The sequence below is a fragment of the Marmota monax genome, unplaced genomic scaffold (genome assembly GCF_021218885.2).
Source record: "Marmota monax isolate L192 unplaced genomic scaffold, Marmota_monax_Labrador192_F-V1.1 WCK01_AAM20220418_F8-fsc00144, whole genome shotgun sequence".
Classification (NCBI taxonomy): domain Eukaryota; kingdom Metazoa; phylum Chordata; class Mammalia; order Rodentia; family Sciuridae; genus Marmota; species Marmota monax.
The window spans coordinates 2,500,459-2,525,904 of record NW_026694618.1 but is presented as its reverse complement, the minus strand read 5'-3'; the positions used below and the strand labels follow the sequence as shown (position 1 = coordinate 2,525,904).

General features: G+C 34.4%; 1 protein-coding gene across 10 annotated transcripts in view; it reads left to right on the top strand.

Moving 5' to 3' along the window:
- The window catches only part of C1galt1 (core 1 synthase, glycoprotein-N-acetylgalactosamine 3-beta-galactosyltransferase 1), a 117,124-nt gene that overhangs the window by 2,298 nt on the left and 89,380 nt on the right, over window positions 1-25,446 (top strand). For 6 of the 10 annotated variants that reach the window (XM_058572172.1, XM_058572173.1, XM_046422605.2 and 3 more), the window contains exons 2-3: window positions 20,691-20,927; window positions 24,193-24,860. In XM_058572172.1, coding sequence (XP_058428155.1) covers window positions 20,691-20,927; window positions 24,193-24,860 — 905 coding nt within the window. Of the gene's footprint in view, window positions 1-5,990; window positions 6,127-6,219; window positions 6,323-14,014; window positions 14,205-20,690; window positions 20,928-24,192; window positions 24,861-25,446 lie in introns of all 10 variants that reach the window. The other 4 variants (XM_058572169.1, XM_058572170.1, XM_058572171.1 and 1 more) reach the window with 4 other exon arrangements.

The window sequence follows — 25,446 nt, the reverse complement described above, 5'->3', positions numbered from 1 at the left end:
TGAAGAAGGAAAAAAAATCTGTTCCTTAAAATGTGAAGTTAGCATTTTATTTTAAAATCTGGTTATAAAGGAACTCCGTGTGAAATTAAATTTTTATTTTGCACCTAATTCAAGCATCCCAGGAGAAAATATGTGCCCAAATTTTAATGTGTGAAATTATGAAGTCTTCTTTGGAGGAAAAAAATAAAGAAGATGCTCCTTGTGAGTTAAGGAAACCCCTAAGAAGCTGGGAAAAACCAAAAAGAAAATTCAAATAAACTGTCCAGCCCATGTAGAATGATCTGTCTTGCACATTGAAGGGACACATTTAGGACAAAAAACAATGTTGAGGAAATTCTCAAACAGGAAATCTGATTAAAATGAAAGCTATGTATTTAAAACATTACTTAAACTGGTAGAAGTTGGATAATGGGCAGAATTTGGGATTACATACAGCTTGGTGTAGTTTTTTGCATTCTGTTCCCCCCCCCCCACCCCCAGGATTGCCATAATAAATAACCACAAACAGCCATTTAAAACAACAGAAATTTATTGTCCTAGTTCTTGTGGCTAGATGTCTGAAATCAGGATGTTGCCAGGACCATGTTGTCAAGGTTCTAGGGGAGAATCTGTTCTAGGCCTCTTCTTGTATCACTGACAATTCCTTGGCTTGTAGCTGTATCACTTCGTGGCATTCTCCCTGTGTGGCTCTGAAACATTAGTACTACAAGTGTGGTCCCTGGATTCTTGTATCACCTGGGAACTTGTTAGAAATGCACATTTTCAGAGTCCAGATCTTTGTTTTGAAAATTGTTATAATTAACTTTCCAGATGATTCTGATGCAGACTTAGGTTTGAGAACACTGATCAGGATGGAAAAGAAAGACAGTATACAAGATGAATTTAAAAAATAATGTTAGATATTAATAAGTGCTATGAGTAAGAGTAGGATGGTCAGGGAAGACCACTGAGAAATAAAGACCTGAAGAAATAAAGACCATGGGGAGTGAGACATATTAGTGTCTGGGCATATGTCCCCAGCAGATAACAGCAAGTATAAAGACCATGGGCGTGTTAGAGAGATGTCAGTGAATTCAAAGGTAAAACATGGAGAAATAGTATTAAAGTCGATCCTGTGAAATTGTTATTTGTTTGTTTCTTACCTCCAAAACCACTAAGTCCAAGGAAGAAAGATCACAAAGAAAGGGGTGAAATAGGATGGCAGATTATGTGAAGGTCATTTTAAGGTTTGGGCTTTTTAAGTGAGATTAGGAAGTTGTAAGGGTTCAGAGCAGTTGGGTGACAAGATACAAGTACAGTTTTAAAAAGATCACTCTGACTACTCTAAAAAATAGAATGAAGGAAAGGTTAAAGGGGGGAAAAAAAGTTGATTAGAAGGATTTTGCAGCAGTTAAGAGAAAGGGGTGGCTCAGACCAGGGCTGTAGTTGTGGAGAAGTTAGAACAGGTACAAGACTAAAAACAGATTAAAAGTAAATGTGAAAAGTAAACTTTTTTTCTTCTTATCTAGTTACCTCTGTCATCCATATGCCCTCCTGAAAAGCAGCTATTTTAAGTATTTTATGTACATATGAGAGACTTAAGTCTCAACAAGTTAAAGGAATAGTTATTGACTGGGGCCGATTTTCTTCTCCAGGAACATTTGGCCCTGTCTCGAATTTTTGATCAACCAGTGAGAATGCTGCAGGTATCTAGGAAGTAGAGGCCATGGATGTAGCTAAAAATCTTTTAACAGTGAACAGAACCGCTCCAACAACAGTATTATCCAACTCATGGTGTCATGTCAGTAGTTCCAAGATTAAGAAACCCTGATTTCATGGTATTTTCAGAGGTGATAGTGGAGAGAAGAGAGGTCATTGTAGTCAGATGTATAGTAGGAATAGTGAAGCCAATACATTGGATGCTTAGAGAACTGTTGATAATTCAGAATTGCTGAAGTGTAAGGCACAGGATAGCAAAAGATGAAACTGGACACCTGGAGAGTCTAGATCAAGGAGAATCTTTTATATCATGTTAATTAAAGATGCTTAGTTTTTGAGTTGTAGGCAGTGAAGTTCCATGAAAAGCTTCATGGTATGACACAGTTAGCTTCATTTTATAGAGGTCATTATGGCAACAGGATGAGGTGGGGAGAGAGAGAGCACTTAAGTTAGAGAGGAGATAGGTTAGATATTGCAGTACTTAGATGTGAAGAATGTATGAAATAGGGCAAAGAGTAGAAATGGAGAGATGATGGATTAGAAAACTGTTTAGAAAATAAAATTGACAACACTTGATAATTGGATTTGGGGTGAGGATAAGGGGGATCATTAAGAATGTCTCCCAGGCCTGGGGGTGTAAGTCTGTGAGACAGCACATGCTTCACATGTGCACAGCTCTGGATTTAATCCCCAGAACCCTTCCCTGGCAGAAAAAAACAAAAATGTCCCCAATTTCTCCTGTAGATAATCAAGATAGCTCTAAATGAAAAGGGAACCTATTGGTGAGTAACTTAGATAACCACCAATAATTAATATAAGAAGTTTTAAGGGAGTAAAGTAATGATTCACTTTTGGACATGAATTTGAGATGCCTGTAGTCCAGGTAGGAGTATTTAGCATGTATCTGTGCATGTGACTCTGAAACTTAAAGTTTGAAAAGTATCAAGAGATCCTTTTGTGTAACAAGTATGGAAAAATTAATGCACTTTGATTTTTCACTCTCTAGATAAAGTAGTCTACTTTTATTTAGTTTTTTTGTCAGAAAGTAATTGGTGTATACCTGATTTAAAAAATAAACATGAAAATTAAGCACTAATTTAAAATTAAGAGTGAAAAAAAAATTGTCCTTCTTGCCCATGCCACCTTGCTAAAGTTTTTATTTATACAGTGTACACACACACATTTATATATATTTTTTGTATTTTATATATATATAAATGTGCACTTACACATAAGCATTTAAAATGGGACTGCTATGCAAACTTCAGTAATTTGTCTAAAAAAATAAGTCTTTTACATAGTTCAAATGAATGAGGTTGTGGTATAAAAAGATAAGTGAAAAGGATAAAGTAGTGGCTAATGGATATAACATGATCTGTTTAATGCATATTAAAAGATGAATATACATATATGGTGACATACGCTTTACTTGTTCTTTTTTTTGTTAAGTCTTTAAACAATGGATAATAGTTAGTTTTGGTGAGAACTAGTGATAGAGATGGTAAAGTGTATATAATACTTTTTTGTATATTTTTCCTTCTCTAAGTATGCTTGGGTTTCTTATCTCATTTTCTGATTTAAAAAGCATACCTTATTCATCATTAATACTAATCTTAGCCAAAAGTACAAACATTTACCAGAACACATAGATGATTGATTTTGACAACTATATTCTGTTGTATGGTATGATACCTCCATACATACATTTCATCAACAAACATCTTGGTTTATAGCTGTTGTGAACACCACGGAAGGATTCTGTGATTTATATCCTTGAGATAAATTTCTAGGTGTTTTCTCCTAGTTTTAACTTCAATTTTTTAAAAAAAATTTAATTGTTAATTATAAAAAGAGATCCTGCTTTTTACTTGTTATGTTTTCCAAAAGATCAATTATTTCAATTTTTTTTTTTTGGTATTATATATTGAACCCAGGGGCCCTCTACCTTTGAGCTACATCCATCCGTCCATCCCCAGCTCTTCTTAATTTTTATTTTGTAACAGATATCACCAAGTTGCCCAGGCTGGCCTCAAACTTGTGATCCTCCTGCCTTAGCCTAACTTGCTCCTATAAGGGAGACATGCAGCAAGTTAAGTACCAGCATTCAATGAAGAATAAACCAGGGTTATAGGATTTCAGACAGTGGTGAAGGCACAACTTGAATGCAGCAGTAGTTGATAGTTTAAAACATAGCAGGACTGTGTGTCAAGGAGTTAACAAATATGAGGCCTGGGCCTAGAAGCAGACTCAAGTACTTGTTTCCTTGGAGACTACAGTTAAGATAAATGTGGAATGTTGTGTCTGGAAACCCTTTATCTGAAGTTCTGAGTTGGAAATTGAAGCTGCTTCTGTTTTATAATAATCTGTCATTCATGCAAGAATGGGATAGTCCATTCTCATGGATACAGTTTCAAATAAAATAGTTTCTGACACAGTATTGATTATAGAGAAAAGTTTCTCAGTACTATGTATTTAGTGTTAATTAAAAATGCATTTTATATACTAATTGTTGACCTGTCTGTTCATTCTGAATATCAGATTATTTTAATTATTCTGTTTTTCATTGGTAGTATATTTTAATATGTGGTAGAATTTGTCTACTCCCTTCCATTCCCCTTTTAAGAATTTTCTAATTACACTCACATATTTATTTTTTAAACAACATTTAGAATAATTTACCATGTTATTTAATTTTTAAAAAAATATTTTATTTAAAATTGATCAGATAGCTGGACATGGTGATGCATGCCTGTAATCTCAAGGGCGTAGGAGCCTGAGGCAGAAGGGTCACAAGTTCAAAGCCAGTCTCAGCAAGTTAGTGAGACCCTGAGCAACTCAGGGAGACCCTGTCTCAAAATAAAAAGGGCTGAGGATGTGGCTCAGGGGTTAAGTGTCCCTGGGTTCAATTCTTAGTACCAAAAAAGCAGGGTAGGGGATCTGATAGGGTTGAAAAAAGTATCTCTGTGATATTTTTTTTTCATTTTTCTATAACTTCCCATTTATGTTCGCGTTTGTTTTTCCACACTTTTAGAAAAAGTTTTGCGAAGTTATTTAACAAATCTTCCTGTGTTTTAGCTGGGATCATGTTACGTACACAGGTGAATCTGCAGAAAATTGACACCTTTAACGTTGATTATTTTTTTAAAATTATTTTTACTTTGGTGAAATACATGATATAAAAAAATCACCATTTCAATCATTTTTAAAATTTACAGCTCAGTAGTATTAAGTACATTTATGATGTTTTGCAACTACCACCACCATCCTTCTCCTGAACTCTTCATCCTGTAAAGCTGAAACTGTATCCATTTAAATAATTCCCTGTTTTACTTCTCACAACCCCTAACCATCAAAATTCTCATTTTTACTTTTAAGTATTTCATCTAAGTGGAATTAAGAGATATTATCAACAGGAAAAAGGCAAACCACAGAATTTGGGCAAAATACTCACAAATCATATGAAAAAGAATAATATTCCAAATATATAGAGAACTTTTAAAATTTAACAACAAAAAACATATTTCAAAACTAAACAAAGGACCCGAATACACATTTCTCCAAGGACACACAAATGGCAAGTAAGCCACATCGCTAATTATTTTTTTTTTAATTTTAATTAACATTTATTGAATATTCACTTTAAGCACTAAACTACATCATCTTTATGAAGGATCATTACTTCCCATGTGGAGATGATGAACAGAGAAAGGTGAAGTGACATTATAAAGCTTGGGAGTGGACAGGGGAAGGTGGGATGCCAGCCCGTCTTGGTCTTTTTATCAGACTTTTTTTTTTTTTTTTTTTTTTTAGAGAAGTTTTAAGGTCCACACAAAACTGAGTAGAAGGAAGAGATTTTCCATAGACTGGCTGTCCCCACACATGCATAGTCTACTTTCTTATCAAAATCTCCCTCAAGTGTAGTACATTGTTACAGTCAATGAGTCCACATGGGCACTAACATCGCTAATTATTAATGAAATACAAATACAAACTACAGTGAGATGCCACTTCGTACCGGTTAGGATGGCCACTCTTATCAGGAAATAACAACTGCTGGCAAATATATGGAGAAAATTGAAACCTCTGTACATTTTTGGTAGTAATGTAAAATAGTATAGCAACTGTGATTGGCTTATTTGACTTTGGGCATAATTGCCTTGTTCCTGATCTTATAGGAAACCTTGTCCTCAAGGCTCATATGTAGACTGTGTCAGAATTTTTTTCCTTTGTATGACTGATTATTATTGTTTTGTACCTAAATGTCACATTTTGCTAATTAATTTATCTGCCAGTGGATACTGGTTTTCCTCCACATTTTAGTTATTTTTAATACTGCTATTATGAACATGGATGTACAAATACTTCTTCAAGACCCTGCTTTCGAGTCACTTGGGCAGATATCCAGAAGTGGAATTGGTAGATAACATGGTAATTTTTCTTTTTTTTTTGTACTGAGGATTGAACCCAGGGGTGCTTAACCACTGAGCCACATCTCCTGCCCTTATTTTGTATTTTATTTAGAGACAGGGTCTTGCTGAGTTACTAAGTGCCTTGCTAAGTTGCTGAGACTGGCTTTGAACTCTGAATCCTCCTGCCTCAGCCTCCCAAGCTACTGGGATTATAGGTGTGTACCACCACATCCAATTCTTAGTTTTTGACAGACTGCTAATGCTGTTTTCTACAGCTGTTTATTTGTATTTTATTAATAATTAGCGATGTTAGGAATCTATGTGCTTACTTGCCATTTGTGTGTCTTTGGAGAAATGTGTATTTGGGTCCTTTGTCTAGTTTTGAAATGTGTTTTTTGTTGTTAAATTTTAAGAGTTCTCTATATATTTGGAATATTATTCTTTTTCATAGGATTTGTGAGTATTTTGCCCAAATTCTGTGGTTTGCCTTTTTTCTGTTGATAATCTCTCTTAATTCTTTTAAAAATTTTGCTGAAATCCAGTTTGCTGCTTACTTTACTTGGAGTTATTGACTCTGCCTTTTTTTTTTTTAAAGAGAGAGAATTTTAATATTTATTTTTTAGTTCTCAGCGGACACAACATCTTTGTTTGTATGTGGTGCTGAGGATTGAACCTGGGCCGCATGCATGCCAGGCGAGCGCGCTACCGCTTGAGCCACATCCCCAGCCCTTGACTCTGCCCTTGGTATCATATCTGAGAAATCATTGCCAAATCCAATGTCATGAAGCTTTTGCCTGTTTAGGCCTTTGATCTATTTTAAATTAATTTTTGTATATTGTGTTGTGTAAGGGACCAACTTCATGCTTTTGCATGTGGCTATCCAGTTTTCTCACCCCATTTGTTAAAAAGACTTTTTCAAACCTCATTAAATGGTATTGGTTCCATTGCCAAACATGATTTGGCCATAAAAGTATGGCTTTATTTCTGGACTCTATTCCATTGGTCTGTATTTCTGTCTTTATGCCTGTACCACACAGTTTTGATTACTGTAGCTTTGTAACAAGTTTGAAATTAGGAGGGCTGAGTCTTCCAGCTTTCCTTTTTTCAAGATTATTTTTGACTACCCAGGGTTTCTTAAGATTCCATTTTAGGATGGATTTTCTATTTCTGTAGAGAACTTTGTTGGGATTTTATTAGGGCTTCCATTGAATTTGTAGATAGCTTTGAGTGGTATTTACCTCTTAGCAGTATTAAGTGTTGAAGTCCTAGAACATGGAATTTTTTCTTCTTACTCCTGTCTTCTTTAATTTTGGTGATGTTTGGTTGTACTTATTGCTCAAATCTTTCACCTCCTTTGTTAATTCCTTGGTTTCTTTTTAATGTTTTTGTGAGTTAAATTGTTAACTTTCCTCCTAAATTGTTCATTATCGGTTTCTATATTTGCAACTTATTTTGTATACTGACTTTGAATCCTGATAATTTTACTGAATTCACTTATTGGACCTAACAGGTTTGTCTGGGTATTAGTTTTTTTGTTTTTTTCAATCTAATTTAGAATTTTCTGCATATATGATCAGACTATGTATAAGTAGAGAGGTAGAGATAATTTTAAATACTTCTTTCCAATTTGGATATCTTTTTTTCTTGCCTATTTACTGAGGCTGGAACTTCCATTACTAAGTTGAATATAAGCAATGAAGGCAAGCATAATTGCCTTGTTTCTGATCTTATAGGAAACACTTGCAGGCTTTTACCATGTGTATGAGGTACGCTATGGATTTCTCGTTTATGACTTATTATGTGGAGGTAGTGTCCATCTGCTATTACTTTGTTGAATGTTTATGAAAGGGTATTAAATTTTGTGAAATACTTTTTATTGCATCAATTGAAATGACTGGGTTTTTCCCCCACTTCATTCTGTTAGTGTGGTATACTACCTCGAGTGATTTTCATATGTTGAATTATCCTTGCATTCCCAAAATAAATCCCATTTGCTAATGGTGTAAAACTGCTGAATTCAGTTTGCTAGAGTTTTGTCAATAATTGTTGTTCATATTGCTTATTGTTTAGTAGTTTTCTTGGAGTGTCTTTGGCTTTAATATCAAGGTAATAGTGGCGCCACAGAATGAGTTAAGTGTCCCTTTTCTATTTTTTGGAATAATCCGGTGTTTTAGTCAGCTTTTTCACTGCTGTGACTGTAAGACCTGACAAAAGCAATGTAGAGGAGGAAGAGCTTATTTGGAGCTCACAGTTTCAGACATGTAAGTCTGTAGATGACTGGCTCCTATTGTTCTGGGCCAAAGGTGAGGCAGAACATCATGGCAGAAAAGTGTGGTGGAGGAAAGCAGGTCAGGACATGGCCACCAAGAAGCAAAGAGAGAGTGTTCCCATCACCATGAACAAAAATATAAACCTCCAGGGCACACACCCATTGACCCACCTCCTCCAACCACACCCTACGTGCCTGCAGTTACTACCCAAGTTAGTCCTTATCAGGGGAGTAGTGCAGTGATTAGGTTAAAACTCTGATAACCTGATCATTTCATCTGTAGGTTTTCTTGCATGCATTGTCTCACACGTGAACTTTTATGGAACACTTAATATCTAAACCATACCATTTGGTAAGTCTTGGCTTTAGTTCATTAAATGTTTGGTAGAACCACCTTTTGAATCCATCAAATCCAGAGCTTTTAGTTTTGGGGAGTTTTTTTTTTTTTTTTTTTTTTAATCACCGATCCAGTATTTTTGATTACTGATTCATTCTCCTTCCAGTTAGTAAGGATCTTCAGAGTTTTTTTCTTTTTGACTTAGTATTGTTATACTTTGTTTCCAGCAGTTTTCATCAGTTATACAGTTGTTGGCATCAGTTGTTCATAGTGTTCTCCTATAATTCTTTTTATTTCTGTGGAAAGGGTAGCAGTGAACCCGTTTTCATTTCTGATTGTAGTAATTTGAGTCTACTTTTTTCTTAGTCAACCTACCTAAAGGTTTGTCATTTTGCTGATGTTTTTGATGACCCAACTTTTATAGTGAAAAGACATGTATTAAATATTGATAATCTAGCCATTTTTTGAAGAAAACTGAAATACTATTAAACAGAAAAATCATTGAAAGCAGCTATTTGTAAAATTAATCACTCATTTATAGATAATCAGCAAATATGATAGAAGATTACACTACAACAGCAAACAAAATAACTAATCTTTGTTATTTTCTTCTTTCTGTTGGCCTTGAGTTTACGTTTTTTGTTGTTGTTTGGTTGGGTTTTTTTTTTGGTTCTTTAGGTTGTAAAGATAAATTGTTGGTTTAGCTTTAATAATTGCCCATGTTTACCTTTATTGTGATTCTTGTTTCTTTATACTTTATTATCTAGTGTCCTTTTGTTTCAACCTGCAGGACTCTGAATTTCTTGAGAGCAGGTCTAGTGTATTGAATTCCTTTAGCTTTTGTTTACGTGAGGATGTTTTAATTTTTGATCTCTGTACATGTCTGGGAATTGTGGCCAATGATTGTCAACTGTAAGATGATTCTACTGAAGTGGTTTATTGTGCAATCTTTTGGGGAATCCATAATGTGATTCCAGACCAAGTAGTTTTTAATTTTCCCCTCCTAAAAATCATAACAGATCCATCAACAGAGCAGTGGCATTATCTGCTATCTCCTTCTTGCTCTATGGTAGTCTCCTAGTGTGTATGCATTCCCAATTCTAGCTCCTGTGGTTTTTTGTGGGATGGCTGTTCTCATAGTGACAAAGCCTGCACTTACCTATATAGGTGCTATAGAAGCATCTGGGAAATCTATTTCTTAGGACAGATATTAACCAGTGACTGAAGGTAGGAATAAACTAAATTGTAACCTCTATTGTTTCCAGAGCTACTCAGCATGAGCTACAGTTGCCCTCTATGGGAATTTGCTTGGTATGTTCCTTTTGCTTTGTTCCTCTACCTGTTTTATTACCCTATAAAAGTTTCCAGGAAATACTTTTGTTGACCTTTAAGAGAAACCGAGGTACAAGTTGATTAAGGAACAAGTTTATTTGGGTTAATCTGAATTGGAAATTAGTAGACACAAATTTCAAGCAGCCGAAATGTGCTCTGAGATTCTTAACAAATAATAAAGGCAAAAACTCCAAATGAGGAGGGGGATTACATCAGTTGTTTGTCAAGAATAATTTAGAGACTGGAAAATTTGAAGAATATACATAAAGCAGTTCTTAGGAGATGGGGAAGAATAAGAACAGATAAATTCTTGGGAAACAAAGGGAGTTAGATGACCCTCATGGCTATAAGATTTTTTGCTCTACTGAAAACTATAGCTCTCAGAACTTAAATTACAGAATATAGCAAGTTGCACAGGGTCAAAGTTTATTTGAAGGTAGCTGTGATTAAAGTCTGCTCTCTCATGTCCTTCTCCACTCTTATGGGAGGCTTTACTCTGCCTTTATCTTTGTGATTTTAATTTTTTTGTTCTCCAATAAATCACTTTCACACAAGTGCCTTGGACTCAACTTAAGGTAATTACTATTTGTGTTGCTTTTTCTTTAATACTCTAACATGGGAGAATGAGATTGGATTCTGGTTTACTGTGTTATATATTTTTGAGATTCTCTTTCAAATATTGGTCTCAAACTTTTCTGTAAAAGAATTGGTTAAATTCTGAATTTTCTAAAATGATCTATGTAGAATAAAAATTATTTATTGAGGGATTGAAATATTTCATCCAGGAAAAGTCTGATTCTCTTACATTATTTCTTTTATGGTTATTTAGGTTTTATATCTGGAGTGAGCTTTGATAATTAGCTTTCTAAAAAATATATGTTTCATTTGGGCTTTTATGTTTAATATTAAAGTATTGTTTTAAATCTGTGATTATGAATATGGTTTGAATTCTCATTTGAGAAAACCAATGGCAAAAAGACATTTCTGAGCTAATTGAGGTAACTTGATTACAGACGACAGTAGGAGAAATTTATTACAAACTGTGAGTTAGATGAAACCAAAGAATTAATGTTAGTTTTGTTAGGTATTTGATAATGGCATGGTAGCTTGTAAGAAAATGTTCATGTTTTCAGAGAGGACTATCGAAGTATTTAGAGATAAGATGACTTGAGTCTGAGACTGGCACTAAAATACCATAATTAACTGAAGAATGAATACATGTTATTTTAAAGTTATAATCAATCTGTGTACTGGATATATGGGGTTTTTTGGGGGGCGGGGTTAAACTTTAATGTGCAAAGATTTTTTATAATTAAACTTTAAAAAAACAACTCTTGAGTTGCCCCATGATGAAATTAGAATACATAATTCTTAGAAGTACAGTATCTTTCCTCCTTCTCCCCACTCTCCAGCTCCATTGTAGTTGGAACTGATGTCATTTTTGCCTAGATCTCTTAATTACTAGTATTGTTTTAGCCTACATAGCTTTTTTTACAGGATAAAATTTCTACGTTGTGTAATAGTTACCATAGTTTCTTGATAGTTTTATGTTGGAAAGAATCACGTGTCTCTTACCAACGATGGTATGATTTCTCCATTTCTGAGAGGTATTCTTTTATATTTAGATTTCTATCTTAGCTGAATTATATCTTTAGGTGGTAAATATACCACCTAAAGGTATATGGGTACTGAACCCTTGCATATTTGAAAATGTCTTCCTGTTTTGATTCTTAAATGACAACTTGCTTCATATTTAAGCCTATGAGCACACGTTTTTCCCCCTGAGAAACTTAGGTTTTGTCGTATTTGTCATTAAATAATACTAGGCGCTTTTTAAAAAATCTGCCTAATGTTTTGCTTTTGTCTTGCTTGTTCCTGGATACTTATCAGAGTCTGAGTGAAATTCAAGATATCTTTTAAGTACTGATCTATATGTATCAGATTTTTTGGGTCATGTATGAGATCTTTATTCAGATTTACAGTATTTAGTTCTTTTAAAGATATGTTTTAAAGTATATATATATATATATATATATATATATATATGTATTTTCTATTTATGTATTATACATACACACACACACTATTGTTTGGAGAATGTGTTATTCTCTTTTGGCTCTCCATTGCTTGTCTTTCATGTCTGTCATTTTCTAAACTAATACAAAGCAGTCCTATACAGTTGCATTTTCGTTTTTAATGAAATATTTAGAATTGCTCTCTTTCATCTTTTTGCATCCTTTTTCCCCACTGCAAGATTTTTATATAGGTTCTATAATTTCTATTTATTTATTTTAAATAGAATCAATTCTCCTGGTATTGCTTAAAAATTGTGTTGGATGGAAACCTTTTTTACTTACCCTCCATATATTTTTATGTACCATTTGGATCTTTCCTTTGTGCTACTGCTGGTTAATGGTTTCTCTCTAGTCATTTGGTTCCTGAGAGGGGTAAATAAGCAAGGTGTGGCACCTTGGGCAGCTGCTTTTCAGTAATTTTTTTTTTTTTTTAAAGGAGAGATGAGGTCAGAAAACTTCACTAGTCTAGAGGTATATCATTCAAACTTGGTATTTTTCTTATTTTGTCTGGGTGAGTAGTTTACTTTGACAATAAGTTATGCTTAATGTGTTAGTACATTTTTCTGTGCATCTTGATCCATAGCAACTGGTCACCATTTTACATTCCCACTTGCAGTGTACAGTGATCCATGTTCTCTACATCCTCACTAGTGTTGGGTAGTGTCACTATATTTTTAATTTAGCCATTCATATAGGTATTTAGATTTTAGTTTTAGTCTCATCTTTCTAATGGTAAATCAAGTTGAATATCTTGTTATCTTTACATCTTTGGCAAAATGTGTTTTGTACATTTTCTAATTGAATTTTTTAAGTGTTTTGGCTTCATTAGTTTTTTCCTTTTATGAATTGTGCTCTTTGTTGGGGTGGCAAGGGGGGTTACCAGGGATTGAACTGAGGGGTGCTTAACCACTGAGCCACATCCCCATCCTTTTTGAGACAGGGTCCTGCTAAGTTGCTGAGGCCGGTCTCAAACTTAGAATCCTCCTGTTCTAGCCTCCCAAGTCACTGAGATTAAAGACACTGCTGTATGTGACTGACTATGTTTGATATGAAGTCTAAGAACTCTTTTTCTAGCTCTAGATCCTAAGGATTTTTTTTTAACCCTAAATGTTTTATACTTGCATGTTTTAGCACTTAAACCTGTAATCCATTTTGAATTAATTTTTATCTAAGAGATAAGACTTAGGTTCAGGTTTCTTATTTGGATGTTTTTATTTATTTATTTTTTTTTTTTTGGCCTAGTATTGAAAAAAATGTTCTGCCTCTCCATTCATTTGTTTATGGACCTTTGTCAAAAATCAGTTGAGCATTTTTACGTGGGTCTGTTTCTGGGTTTTCTCTTCTGTTGCATTGATCCATGCCCTCTGCTGGTACTATATACTTTTAAATTATGATAGCTGTGTGTCTTGAACTTATGTAGACTGACTCAAAATTATAGCTATTCTGGTTCATTTGCTTTAATGTAAGAATTATAAAATAATATTGTTTATGTCTACAAGATAGTTTGTTGGAACATTCATAGGAATTGCATTAACCTTGCATATCATTTTAGGGAAACTTGACATCTTTTTTTTTTTTTTAAACTCATGAACATGGTATGTCTGTTTAGGACTTATTGTTTTTTTCATCAGCATCATTTGACTTTTATTATAGAAGTCTTGAACATTTTTTGTTAGCTATACACATTTTTTGAGCAATTTGATGTCCAAATTCCTATTAATATTGATATAATATATATAAAGGGAGTTTTTTTTAACTACTTGTCTTTGGTGTCTACATGTTCATCATTAGCATACAGAAATGCAGTTGATTTTGATATGTTTGTATTGTATCTTGTGACCTTGTTGAATTCACTTATTCTAGGATTTTTTTTTTTTTTTTTTTTTTTTTGCAGGGGTGGGGATGCTGCAGCAGGGTACTAGGGATTGAACCTAGTGGCATTTTACCCCTGAGCTACAGCCCTGGGCCTTTTGGAGACAAGGTCCTGCTAAGTTGCTTGCTTAGGGCCTCACAAATTTGTTGAGGCTGGCCTCAAACTTGCCCTCCTCCTGGTTCAGCCTCCCAAGTTGCTGGGATTACAGCAGGTATGCACCACCACACCCAACTAGTCTTTTTTTTTTTCCATAGATCTCTAGATTTTTTTTCATAATCATGTATTCTGCAAGTAGGGACAGTTTTAATTTTACATTCAATCTGTATGTCATTCATTCCCCTGCCCCCACCCTGCCTTGTGTGGTTCAGGTCTGATATTCATTTTTCTCATTTGTAATAGGGATACTGCTATCAAATTTTTAGGTTGCTGTGGGGATCAGAGAAAATGTTAAGTTTCTAACATGGTACCTCACGTGTACTGTATTTTAAACCTTTAAAATGTGCAATACTATATAGGAGTCATCCCAGTTTTACCAGGAAAGTGTTAGAAAAATAAAAATCACAGCTCATTTTAATGTAGTTTGAAGAGAGAAGTATACTTTGAATATGTAGGTGCAACAAATGAAAATCATAATCCAGAACAAAATTACAAGTACTAGGTATTTTGCACTGGTAAAATATGGAATAAAGCACGAAATAAAAAATTAAAAGGAAAAAAAAGATAGAGGATTTTAAGGACTTTATTAGGAATTGCCATGACTTTCTCAGCCTAAAAATTGTGCAAAGACTTGCTTTCTTGGTTGAGGGTGTTAAAGTCTTTAGAGAGTATTGGTGATTTGATCAAGTGACTGAAAACCAAGCATAAAAGAAGATTCAAAAGGCACACCTTAAAGATACCATGAGTGCAGTTCCAGACCAACTTGATAGAGGAAATGTCGCAGTAAAGCCAGTTAGAAAAAAAAATTTGGTTCTCCGATGTATGTAAAGTATGTGTCCACAATACTATAAGTAAATAATAGCATTATGTCTAAAAGACCCAAATGTATGCACCTTAATTTAAAAATTTTGCTCAACAATGTCAGCAGTTACCTGAACCCTTCATGAATCAATAATTTTGCTGGTGGTCTTGCCTCCATGTCAGTGGGTGCTCATTGATGAGGATGGTGGTTGCTAAAAATTGGGGTGGCTGTGATAATTTCTGAAAACAAAACAATGAAGATTACTACATCACTGGATTCTTTCTTTCATAAAAGATTTTTCTGTAGCATACCAGCTGCTGATAACAATTTAAAAAAGAGGGGTCCTCTCATACCCTGCCACTGCTTTATCAGCTAAGTTTATGTGATATTATCATTCATTTGTTGTCATGTCTATATCAAGAAACCTCTTTGCTCATCTGTAAGAAGCAACTGCTCATTCATTATATTTTTATCATGAAATTCCACAGTTCAGTCACATTCTTAAACTCAACATCTGTAGTTACTTCCTCCACTCAAGTCTTGAACCCCTCAGTCATTCATGAGGATTGGAATCAGCTAGCTTCCAAATTCCTATTGATATTGACATTTTGACTTCCCATGAATCAAAATGTTTTTAGTGGCATTCTAAAATGGGTGAACCCTTTCTAGAAGATTTTCATTTGCCTTTGTCCAAACCAGAGGAATCAGTATGGCAGACAGCCTTATGAAATGTATTTCTTAATTAGACTTGAAATAACTCATTGTTCCATGGGCTACAGAATGGTGGTTGTGTTAGGCATGAAAACAACATTAATAATGGATACAATATTATTAAGAGGCCACCATCAGGCTTCTTACAGTGACTGGCTGCATTATCAGTGAGCAGTAATATTTTGAAAGAAAAAAATTTTTTTTTCTTTTTTTTTTTTTTTTTTTTAGCAGTAGATATCAGCAGTGCCCTTAAAATACTCAGTAAGCCTTATTGTAAATAGATGTGTTCTCATCCAGGCTTTGTTGTTCCATTTATAGAGCTAAGGCAGAGTAGTTTTAATGTAATTCTTAAGGGCCTTAGGATTTTTCTAAATGATAAATAAGCATTGACTTCAGCTTAAGGTCACTAGCTGCTCCTAACAAGAGAACCTGTCTTTTAAAGCTTTTAGCTATGACTTTTCTTTAGCTATGAGCTTCCTCTTTGGTATCTTTTTCCAACATAAGGCTCTTTCATCTACTTGGAGATCTAGTGCAGTCAACTTCATCTAATGATCTGCACTAGATCTTGGGTAACTCACAGTGGTTTCTACATTAGTACTTTGTGCTTCATTTTGCACTTTTCTTTTGCTAAGCCTCATGAATCAACTTCTAGCTTCATATTTTTCTTTTATAGCTTCCTTGCCTCTCAACCTTCATAGAAGTGAAGAGAGTTAGACCCTCACTTTGGCTTAGGCTTTGGCCTGTTGGAGTATTCCAGTGGATCTATCCTCCAGACCACTGAAACTTTTCATATTAGCAGTAAAACTGTTTCATTCTCTTATCATTTGTGTGTACACTGGAATGGCACTTTTAATTTCCTTCAAGAAGTTTTCTTTGACTTTGATCAAGCTTTTGATTTAAAATAAGAAATGTATAAATCAGTCTTTCACTTGAACATTTATAGGCCATTGTAGGATTATGAACTGACTTGAACTTCAATATTGTTGTGTCTTAAGGGAGTAGGGAGGCACAAGACAGGAAGAGAGATGGGGAATAGATAGTTGGTGGAGCAATTAGAACACAAAACTTAAGTAGTCTTACTTGGGTGCAATTCATGATGCCTCCAAATAATAATACAGACAAAGGTCACAAAGCAGCATAAAAGATTCAGTAAGTTTGAAATGTTGGGGAAATTACCAAATTTTGGCAGACACATAAAGGGAGCAGGAGCTATTTGGAGAAATACTTGCTTGATAGAGGATTGTCACAACTCTTCCATCTGTTAAAAAACTATTTCTGAGGCACAGTAAATCAAAGAACAGTAAAACAAGATATGTCTGTATCTACAAGAGTTAAAAAAAATCAGTCCTCAAACTTCTCTAGTGCCTATGTAAGAAGACTATTGAATAATATCTAATATCTATAAAGTTCTAAGGAGAATAATATTTGTACATGGTCAAGTTGTGCTTTGCATACGAAGATAATAGCAGACATTCTCAGACATGCAAGAATTTCAGTGTAGCACCAGTTAGCACTGATAAAAGAACTGCTTGCTGAAATCCAGCCCTCAAAAAATGTAACATTAATGAAAAACTCAAAATTTAGAGGAGCTGTAATATAATTACTGTTAGTGAGCTGAAATCCAGTTTAATGGGTCCAAGATTAAGCAGTCATGAAATTACAGTTAATAAATTTTTACCAAACAAAAATAATTCACAAAAACTGTGTGTGCATACTGATTTCCACATTTCATACATCAAGAAACCAAGAGATACTGTCTAAAATGGAAATATGTAATTAAATAAAGGGCCTCCAACTGCTTTGTGTTTTTCATAATTTTCTTTTTCTAATCTTAAAAGGGATCATTCGGAGAAGAGAGGGTCATACTTTAAATGTTCTTTTCACTTCAGTGTCTTCCTATATTCAGATAGCTCTAATTTATATGTTAAATCTTAAAATAACATGACTATTTCCAGTTCTGTAAATTATAACTTAAATGTGGTTAAGACTTGGAATTCTTGACTCATAATGTGTCTGTGGAATGTTTCTAATCTCTGAGTTGCATCTGTAAAATGGGAATAATATTACCTGCTTTATCCATGTAAAGCTCTTAGTACAGCACATAAATTTATAGTTACCTCTTCTATGACCCTGTTATTCACAGAAGGAAAGATCTGTAATGATATTCACCAAATGCTAATAGTTTTTTCTGGGTGATAAGATTTGGGTGATTTCTTCTTTCATGCATTTCTCTATTTATTGAAATTTTTTCTTTACAATAAATAACAGAGCTCTCTTTAAAAACAAATTTTAGTTGTGTTAGCACTTTTTTGCATTTAAAATCTCAAATGCTAAGCCTAGAAATCTGTATTTTTTAAAATGTTCAAGTGATTCTGCTGATGCATCAGATTTGGAAAGCATTTGGCATAAATAACTTCTCTTCACCCAATTCAGTTGAAATTCGAAGCCCCCATAATTGCAGCATGGTTAAGCAATCTCATCTTCTAGTCTGTTCTGCTGCAGTACTGTTTCAGATTTGTTAAAAATCTGAAGAGGTACACATGATTTTGCTAGAAATCTGAGTGGGCTTTGAGGGTACATTCTACTTATCCGAGATATCCTAGGATCAGGAAAGAAAAGTAGCTTACAGATACTTAGTCATTAAGGCAGGTGTCCTTGAAATTGGAAGAGGGTGAGGTAAAAGTAGCAAGGAGAAGCCAGCGTATGCTGAGAGGGCAGAAGAGTAAGAGTATGGCATCACAAAACATTTTAAAATTAAATCAAATTATATATAACATCAAGCATTGTTTTCCAGGACCTCCTAGAAGACAGACTTTGAGCTTTGATTTTTCTTAGCTTCATTTTCTCTCTACTATTTTCTCTTTCAGAATCAGTACAGACAACCCTCCAAATCTACAGGTTCCACATCCATGGATTCAACCACCTGTGTATTAAAAATTCTTAGGAGAAAAATATAGCATATGTATTGAGCATATATAGGCTTTCTTCTTGTCATTTTCCCCTAAATTCCCTAATAACAATTTCTGCAGTATAACAGTTGTTTATAGAGCACTTATATTGTATTAGGTATTACAAATAATCTAGAGTTAAAGTATGTGACAGAATTTATATAGGTTATTTGCAAATACTTTGCCATTTTAAATAAGGAACTTAAGCATCCGTGGATTTTGTGTGTGTGTGTCTCTAGGGAGTTCTGGAATCAAAGTCTGTAGATACTGAGGGACAGTTATAATTGTCTTGAGGAGTAGAACTGTGCCAAATATCTGGTTCACCTCTCTTGACTTCTCCTTTCTTACAGATCTTGGACCACAAATTCTCACTGCATTGATATCTTAAGTGTCTTCAAACTTATATATTTTGAGTAGATTTTTCTGATTGTGCTTTGATGTTTGGTCTGAAAGCCACTCTGGAAATATTATTAAATATATATTATATATAATAATATATATTCTTGAGATATAACCATGTGAAATTGTTTGATATTTGTCGTTATAGTGATAATCTTAGTTTGTACATCTTGGTTTCATATTTAAAGGTAATTTTGATTGGGAGGCTTATCTCCCAAACTTTGGTCTTTATTGTATATGTCCTTTGTCCTTTGGCGTGAGTGGTGACTGGGTGTAGACTTTGAGAAATGTAATGGAAAGAGCACTGACTTTTCTTAAGCAGTCAGATCTGGGTTTAAATTGTGGCTCTTCTTGATTGTGCCAACATATATTAGTTATTTAACTTTTAAAAAATTCTGTTACCTCATCTGTGAAATAGGCATAGTGAGAATGAAAACAAAATTATGTATGGACAGTACCTGGCATATGGTAAATGCTTAGCAAACTTACTGTTTAAATTATCTTGGAGAATTAGAAACTATACATCTAGGACCATTCTAATAGCAATTTAGAGGAATTTATAATTTCATAATGTATGAATGCTTAAAGGGGCCATATATTTTGTGGGAGAGTTCATTAGGTATTTTTTGAGCAGCAACTGTGTTCCAAGCATCCTAGTTAATCTTGTCATAGATAGATATGATCCAGGATCTTGCAGTCCAGTGGGATAGCAGAGAGAGATGGTAAGAGCATGGTGTAGTTACTCCAATATCATGAAGTTGGGGTATTAATTAGAGCTGGAGCCAGCAAACTTTTTTCATAAAGAGTCAGGTAAGGCTTTGTGGGCCATACTATCTTTTTAGAACTACTCTGCTTTTGTACTCTTACTCCAAGTTACAGCTATCAGAACCAGCACACAAATTAATGGGTATGGATATGTTCACATAAAACTTTCTTTACAAAAGCAGATATGAGGCTAGCCCCTTCACAGACTAAATTACTTTGACATTTTGGTATGGGGGGCAGGGGTTGAACTCAGGGGCACTTGACCACTGAGCCACATCCCTAGCCCTATTTTGTATTTTATTTAGAGACAGAGTCTCTTTGAGTTACTTAGGGCCTTGCTGAGTTGCTGAGACTGGCTTTGAATTGGCGATCCTCCTGCCTCAGCCTCTAGGCATTCACCATGCCTGGCTACTTTTACATTTTTAAAGAGTTGTTTAGAAAGAATGAGATGCTCTAGACAATATGTGACCCTGGAAGCCTAAAGTTTAATTTCTAGTCCTTTACAGAAAAAGTTTGTTAACCCCTGAGTTGGAGAATAGAGTAGCTTGTGATTGCTATAAAAGAAAGGTAGATTTTAAGTACTATTGAGTTATTGACAACTAAAGAAGTAAAAGATCATGGCAAGCAGTCTTGGGTTCATGAAGGATCCTGGTGGGAAGCATGGGAAATTCTGCGTGCAAATACTGACAATCATCCAAGCCAACAATGGTTATTCAACTTATTACCCATGTGTTTTATTTAATTGTCTATAATATGCTGTTATAGCAGCAAATAAGGTGGTAAAGTCAGAGATAAGTTAAATACTGTTAGAGTATTTTTCTGTATGAAAGGAATTAACTTTCCATGATTGCTGTAAACATCAGACTTTTTATTCTTTATACTTTTATAACACCTTTTTTTTTTTTTTCCCCTCCAGAAATACACTTTCGGGAAATGGCCTCTAAATCTTGGTTGAATTTTTTAATTTTCCTCTGTGGATCAGTAATAGGTTTTTTTTTATGCTCTCAGCTATTTAGTATTTTGTTGGGAGAACAGGGTGACACACAGCCCAATATTCTTCATAATGATCCTCATGCTAGGCATTCTGATGATAATGGACAGAATCATCTGCAAGGACAAATGAACTTCAATGCAGATTCTAGCCAACATAAAGGTATGGTTTATGTTATTAAGGAGTATATTAGTCTAAGCATTGAGTGTTGGGAAATTTATCTATATGAATTTTGTTATATCACTATGGATTATTCCAGGTATTAAAACAAAATTTTATTTGCCTAATGAGAAGGAATTGCTAAAGCCCATATTTATTTAGGAAATAAGTTATTTTAAGTTTATTTTTCAGTAAAAATGGTTCAGAAACCATGATTTGGAAAAAGGACCAAGTTTTAGAAAGTTTTTCTTTAGGCTCAATTTTGTTATCATGGTTCATCTGTATATGTGGGTTTTGCTGTTCTTTTGTTTTGCTCTCGGTTTATGCTGAGTCTTGTTTTTCTAGCAAAACTCAAGGTTATAATATAAATATTTACAATATTATAAGATATAAGTATGAAGTGTTACATATGTTTAATGTAAATATAGAATAATATTTACATATTAACTACTGATACAAATTGAAAATTGAAGTTTATATAAGTGATCTTCTATCCTTTTGAGAAAAAAAACAGGGAAGTAAAAGTACAAAGGATGTGTTATAATGACTTCATTTTTCTCTTGGTCTCTTTAACCAGATATTTTCAGTTGAGTCTTCCATGTTCCACTTAATGTTGTTTTTCTGCACATTTCTATCTTCAGTATTTCCTTTGTATGTGAAATATCGTCAACTTTCATGATTTTAATTTCCACCTGTTCCTTATAGTGTTTACCTTCAGCCCACTTCCAGACACTTTGAGTTGTTTCTTTCTTTCCAGTAGTAAATTAATTCTTCCCTTCCTTTCATGCAGGTATCAAAGGTGGAGGTATGATAGCCCAGTTGTTTTATCAACCATGCATACAATGAACAAATTGTCATGTTACATGAATGCTTATATAACAATGATTGAGCTCTGACTAGCCCTCTGTGTTCTTATTATAGACCAGTTTGGTCACTATGTACTTGTTCTGTAGCATATCTGTCTCAGATCATTAATTTGAGTCAGACTTCCCTGCTACCTGTAGGTTATATTATGCCTCACTGCAGGTGCATTTTTTTGATACCTTTTGTTCCACCCAATGGCCCACACACTACATGTTATGCTAAAAATTTAACTCCTTTTCTTTTTCTTCTCTCCTAAAACTTGTTTTTCCTATATTACCATCTGCCTGAAACAGAAACTATGAACTCATGGTACCTACTTTATGTACCAATCAATTCCATTTGTCACTGAATTCTAATGTAATTTTAGATATTTCTTCCCCTCAGTCCATGGTACATTTTCCCTAATTCAAGCCTTTAGCTGTATTCACATAATTGCACTTAGCTGAACTTTCCCATATCTTTTGTTCTTTCTTTTGACGAGTTCTACTCATTTTAAGTTCTATTTTCTATATTATCCCAAGTCCTTATGTCATTGCTCTATAGGATTTATCATCTACTACTTTCTTTTCCTTCAGCACATGGAACCTTTGTACATATATTCTCTTAGTATGTAGCAGTTATTTCTTCACATGTCAATCTCCACTGTTAAACTGAATTTTTATGTGGCAGGAAGTATGTTTTACTCACCTTCATCTCCTAGGCTAGTACATGCCTGGTACAAAGTACTTAATGAATAATTAAAAGAATGAGAATATCTGCTAGGTCTAAAAGTGGGGAGAAAGCTGTCTTTTCCTAAATAAGACAGATCAGTGACTCCCACCTATACCATTTTCTGTGTCCATTCAGTGTTTGAGATGTCTGTATAGCTTAGAGATTGGGTTTCTTGGGTATGCGAGCAGTGAATGCTTTCTTACTAAAAATAGTGGAATTTTTTTTTCCTGCTTTTATCCTTTTGGATTGTGAATTCTTAATCTTCAGAGGACCATGAGAATACATGCTCATGCCCCACCCAGACATTTCTTCTGTTCTCTCAGTTAACTAGCAAATTATACCCTTAATGTAAATTTTTCACAGGACTGAAGTTTTATAACACAATGTTTAACCTTAACTTTAAAAGTATGCTTCTTTAGAATAACCACCCTAAAACATTTCTACTCAAAAGTGTATTTTGTATACTCATGCTGGTCTGCAGCTAAATAAGTGTTGAAGTTGGGAGTAGACAAACTTTTATGATAATTCTGACAAAGTATTTTGTCTGAATCTAAAAATAAAGAATTAGGGCTTATGTTTTATATTTCTTTAGTTCACATTTTCTAATGATTTTTTAATTTTCTTTTTAAAAGTCTGTAATGATTAGAAATAAAAATTGGTCCTTCACCACAAATCATTTGAGAAGTGCTAGTCTAGAATCATAATTGGGCTCTTCCTCAAGACTAAACCAGTGCTTCTTATAATGTGGTGCTGGTCTAACAACCAAATAAGAAGCTTGCACCCAGATATAAATTCGTTTAAGTACTTAAGCTTTCTACTTAGTTGGATACCTTTTTTTCTTTTTCCTCCTTCCTTTATGGTAGCAAGCCTTCCTTGATTAAAGAAGCACCTTATTTCTTTGTAGTAGTTTAAAAAACACTGCTCTAAGGCTGGGGATATAGCTCAGTTGGTAAAGTGCTTGTCTTGAATACACACTGCTCTAGACAATCTTGGAAATCCTGTACCCCTTGTTCTGTTTTGTTTTTGAATGGCGGATTTGCATTTTTGAATGAGGTATGTATAGAACCATCAGAAGTAAACACAGCCATACATTAACTCCTTTGCTAAGTTAAACAGGTGTAATCGTGAGATGTTTTAGGGCCACCTCAGGGTTCCTGTGGACAGTTGATAACAGTGGACCTTCAAAAATGAACTCTCAACTTCAGCAGCATGTTTTTTCTGCCCTTGAGAAGCTCATTCAGAGCAGTGTGAAATTCCTGTGAACGTTGTGCTAAAAAAGAGCTGAAGTCCTCTTTATAGTATAAAGTACCAAGCAGAGACTATTTAAGGTAGTATTTAATGTTCATCTGAATCACCAGAACTTGTTAAAATTCAGAGTCTGATTCAGTATGTTTGATGTGAAGGCTGAAACTCTGCATTTCTAAGAAACCCCCCAGGTGATGCTGATACTTTTGGTCAGTGAATTACAGTTTGAGTAGTAAGAATTAAGGTCCTAGTGAGTCTAGTGAACTCCTTGGATGAAACTGACATAAAACCAATAAATCAGAATGTAGTTCACAGTAGGTTGTTTTCTTTCATCTAAATTACTAACGGATGGATAGTTTTTTGAAATTGTTTAAGAAATGTTTTACTTCATCATAATTTGGATTTTGCATCAGTCTAAGTGTAACTTTTAAAAATGTTTGTTTAATAGATGAGAACACAGACATCGCTGAAAACCTCTTTCAGAAAGTTAAAATTCTTTGTTGGGTTATGACAGGCCCTCAGAATCTAGAGAAAAAGGCCAAACATGTCAAAGCTACATGGGCTCAACGTTGTAATAAAGTGTTGTTTATGAGTTCAGAAGAAAATAAAGACTTTCCTACTGTGGGATTAAAAACCAAAGAAGGCAGAGATCAACTCTACTGGAAAACAATTAAAGCTTTTCAGTATGTTCATGACCATTATTTAGAAGATGCTGATTGGTTTCTGAAAGCAGATGATGATACATATGTCATACTAGACAATTTGAGATGGCTGCTTTCAAATTATGACCCTAAAGAACCTATTTACTTTGGGAGAAGATTTAAGCCCTATGTAAAGCAGGGTTACATGAGTGGGGGAGCAGGATACGTACTAAGCAAAGAAGCCTTGAAGAGATTTGTTGATGCATTTAAAACAGAGAAATGTACACATAGTTCCTCCATTGAAGACTTAGCCCTGGGAAAATGCATGGAAATCATAAACGTAGAAGCTGGAGATTCCAGAGATACCACTGGAAAAGAAACTTTTCATCCCTTTGTACCAGAACACCACTTAATCAAAGGTTATCTACCCAAAACCTTTTGGTACTGGAATTATAACTACTATCCTCCTGTAGAGGTAAGTTTAGAAATTTTGATATTTATAAATATTTGAGACTGATGGACTTTTGTTAACTTAAAAAAAAAACTAGCTAATATGTGTAGATTTTTTTTAGTACCAACAACTAGAACTCTTCCTATGGCAGTTTAACAAAGCAGATGAGAACGGGCATCAGCCACAGTCATTCAACAAATATCTATAAATACATTTTAGATGAAGAGATACATAATGAACAGGGAGACTAGTAAAGATATGTTTTTAGGTAGTGGTAAGTAATAGGGGTAAAAAAAAGCCAGTTAAGAAAGTGAAGAATGACCTATAGTAGTGGATGATATACTCTTTGTTGGATGATGATTAAGGAAATCCTAAGGGGTAATTTTTTATTAGTACTGAGAATTGAACCTAGGAGGTATCTATCACTAAAAACTACATCCCCCCCCCTCCCGCTTTTTTTTTCTTCAAATTTTGAGACAGTCTCGATAAGTTACCCACGCTGACCTCAGTCTTCTTGCCTCAGCCTCTCAGGTCACTGGGATTACAGGCATGCACTCTCACAACTGGCCCAATATAACTTTTGAAGAAAAACCTGAGTGATTCTAGAGAG